This window comes from Leptonychotes weddellii, chromosome 7 (assembly GCF_054177405.1).
Source record: "Leptonychotes weddellii isolate Sample4059 chromosome 7, ASM5417740v2, whole genome shotgun sequence".
Taxonomy (NCBI): Eukaryota; Metazoa; Chordata; class Mammalia; order Carnivora; family Phocidae; genus Leptonychotes; species Leptonychotes weddellii.
In genome coordinates this window covers 103,709,843-103,712,809 of record NC_138375.1, presented here as the reverse complement: position 1 = coordinate 103,712,809, position 2,967 = coordinate 103,709,843, and the positions used below count along the sequence as shown (strand labels likewise).

Genomic DNA, 2,967 nt, shown 5'->3' with positions numbered 1-2,967 from the left:
AGGGTATGTGCTCTGGTAAGCGCTGTGAATTGTGCAAGACTGTTGAATCTCAGATCTGTACCTCTGAAACAAATAATGCAATACATGTTAAGAAAAAAAAAAGAAGAAGAAGAAGGTAGCGGGAGGGGAAGAATGAAGCGGGGGAAATCGGAGGGGTGGACGAACCATGAGAGACGATGGACTCTGAAAAACAGGCTGGGGGTTCTAGAGGGGGGGGTGTGGGAGGATGGGTTGGCCTGGTGGTGGGTATTGAGGAGGGCACGTTCTGCATGGAGCGCTGGGTGTTATGCGCGAACAATGAATCATGGAACACTTCATCTAGAACTAATGATGTAATGTATGGGGATTAACATAAGAATAAAAAAAAAGAAAAAAAAAAGCAGTCAAGAGCAAGTTAGTCTAGAGACCACCGGAGACTGTGAGGGGATGTTGACGTACATAGCTGTCCACAGGCTGACAGGGCTGCCTCCAGTTGTTTTTCTCAGATTGGGGAAGTTATAGTCGGACTTTAAGTGGTAATAAGGTTTTTTAGTGAGTTATCCATAAGTAGAAAACTTCCTTTTTCATAAGTTTAAATTGAAAACTGTTTTTGCAATTTTTAAGGTATAATTTCTTAGCTAAGTAAAAATAAGCTCGACCAAATATAACTTTTAAGTTTTTATTATTGAAAGACTGTTTCTAGTATTTCTTGATGCAGGAATTTTTAGTACTAGCCCTTGCTTGTTTCAACTCAGAAGTCTTTTAAATGCAGACATTTTTATTTATTTTAATTCTTGTTATTTGTGTTATTTCTATTTTCTTCTCTCCTTTATCAGCTGCGTGTTACCCTATTTGCTACTTATTAAAAGTTGTTACGAGAGTAAATGAGTTTATAGGCAGTATTGTCTGATGTCTAAAATGCTTTTTGAATAATATAGGGCTGTCCTCGACAGCACATAATAGTAATCACTCACTGAATGCCAAGTAATGAGCTAGGCTCTGGGGACACAAAGATACTGCCTCTGCCCAGGTGGCCATCTTTGATTTTCTGGTGATGTTGGGCAAGTCACTTGTCTTCATGATTGTGGTTTTTCATCTTATGTGAGAGTTCTAATTTTGATGCTCCCATCTCAACTGGGGTTTTGTGAACTTACGATCGTGTGGAAAATAGCCTTGAACTCTCTAGAGGAAAAAAAGTTGTTTGAATACCATGTGCCGTTTCTCAGGAAATGGGCCAGTCTTGCCAAGCTCCTATGGAAGGGCATGTGGAGGTGACTGGCCATCACCTCTGGTCTCTGGAAGGAATGTGGGGGGCTGGTCAAGGGGTGAGACATTGGTTATTCCAAGTCTAATGAGCTTTTGACTACCTCATGTGAAGCTCCCAAATGATCATTGGAGGTGTCCCTTTCTCTTTTTCAGGATAAGCTAAATCTGAAGGAGTTTGATGACCCTGTGAACATGGAAGAAGACAGGGTTCTAAAACTGTACTCGGCCCCCAGTGACTTTATTGACAAGTTGGTGGTGAACTTTGAGAATTTTTTGGAAGAGGTTTCCCCAGAGGAACCTGGAAAGGGTCAGGAAAACATTTTGAGAGAGGAAAAGAATGAGTATATGACTTCTCCATATTGGCCTTATCGTCCTCCCATTTCAACCGAGATTCCACGGAGAAAATCCCAACAGCTGTGCTCTAGAATATTAGAAGGGACATGCTCAGAAACCAAAGAGCAACCACTCTCTTCTGTTCCCAGTTTAGGGCCAGAGCATCTCTGTGAGGAAGGAGAACCAAATCCATACTTGAAAAATTCAGTGACAACCAGAGAATTTGTCACATCTGAAAAACCTCAAGATGAAGCCAAAAGAGAAGTTTAGTTGTTGCTGTGGCTCAAATCCCTCTGGGTCTCAGTTTGGGTGACTCCTGCAGAGAGCATATATCATGACTTGGCCAGAAGAGCTTCCTTGGCTGTCTCCCCACCCTTGCTTGTGTTAGAGAAACTCTCACACACCCCTGAGTGGCTTGTTGAGCTTGGTTGGCACAAACGTGTAACTTGCCTGAGAAGAAGGGATGGTCATATGTCTGAGCACGTTGCCCAGGAAAAGCAGTTTATGTATTTATTTTTTTTCAATTTCACACTGAAGCCTCTGACATTGACTTTAAGGGACAGTGGGGCTCCTAAGGTGGATATGTCTGGCCTTCTAGGAATTAAGTCATTGTCACAGCTTTTGGTGAAGCTACTCCTCAGAGTTCTGGCAGACTCCCCACTGCTAGAGGACAGGGGTCTGGTAGGAGGTGAGAGTCTCTCCCTATACCTTGATCTCCCTTGGGGTCTGGGCTCTACCTCCAAGGCTGCACTGAAATCTCACTTTTGTGATTTTGTTTTTCCCTCTGTATAGAGGCAGGGGAAGTGGAGAGGCCTTCCTGATGGTGTGCCTGCCTGAGGCTTCTTCTTACCTCATAAATCTCAAATGTCCTCAGCTGTACCTCCACCCAGGATTCTTGCCCCTAGTTCACAGCACACTGGCTGCTGGTAAATCAAGGAATGTGGGGAGGTCTCAGCAGGGCACTGGGGAGTGGACTCTAGGCTGGGCCAGAAGGTCCACCCCAGTCTTCACATTGCCCAGCCCTGGAAACAATTCCCAGAGGCCTTTGCTGCCGCTTTATCTTGCACCCAAGCCTGGGAGCAGGAAAGCACCAAACACTGCCCTGCTTTTAGCCAGGGACTCTGGCCCCTCATGCAGCCTCAGAGCCTGGGAATGCTTCCTGAGCACAACCTTCCAAGGCCTCTTCCCAGAACAACCTGAGTAGGCTGTGGAAACACTCTGACACCAGGACTCCTCTCTCCTTTGCCTCAGCCGAACACAGAGCTTACTACAGTCAAGGGCAGGATTCAGTTACCAGGACTTCGCATCCTGACCACAGTGATGCCAGATGACTTCCTAGGGTGTGGCTTTGACTCATCTGCCTGTTGGTGGAGGTGGCTGAGAGCCTGG

The 2,967-nt window shown here is 45.4% G+C and overlaps 1 protein-coding gene across 1 annotated transcript in view; it reads left to right on the top strand.

The window, feature by feature from the left end:
• The window catches only part of IL31RA (interleukin 31 receptor A), an 84,479-nt gene extending 82,372 nt beyond the window's left edge, over positions 1 to 2,107 (top strand). The window contains exon 15 of the mRNA XM_081826860.1: positions 1,399 to 2,107. Coding sequence (XP_081682986.1) covers positions 1,399 to 1,848 — 450 coding nt within the window. The 3' untranslated portion in view covers positions 1,849 to 2,107. The remainder of the gene's footprint in view (positions 1 to 1,398) is intronic.
• Positions 2,108 to 2,967: the final 860 nt, after the last annotated feature.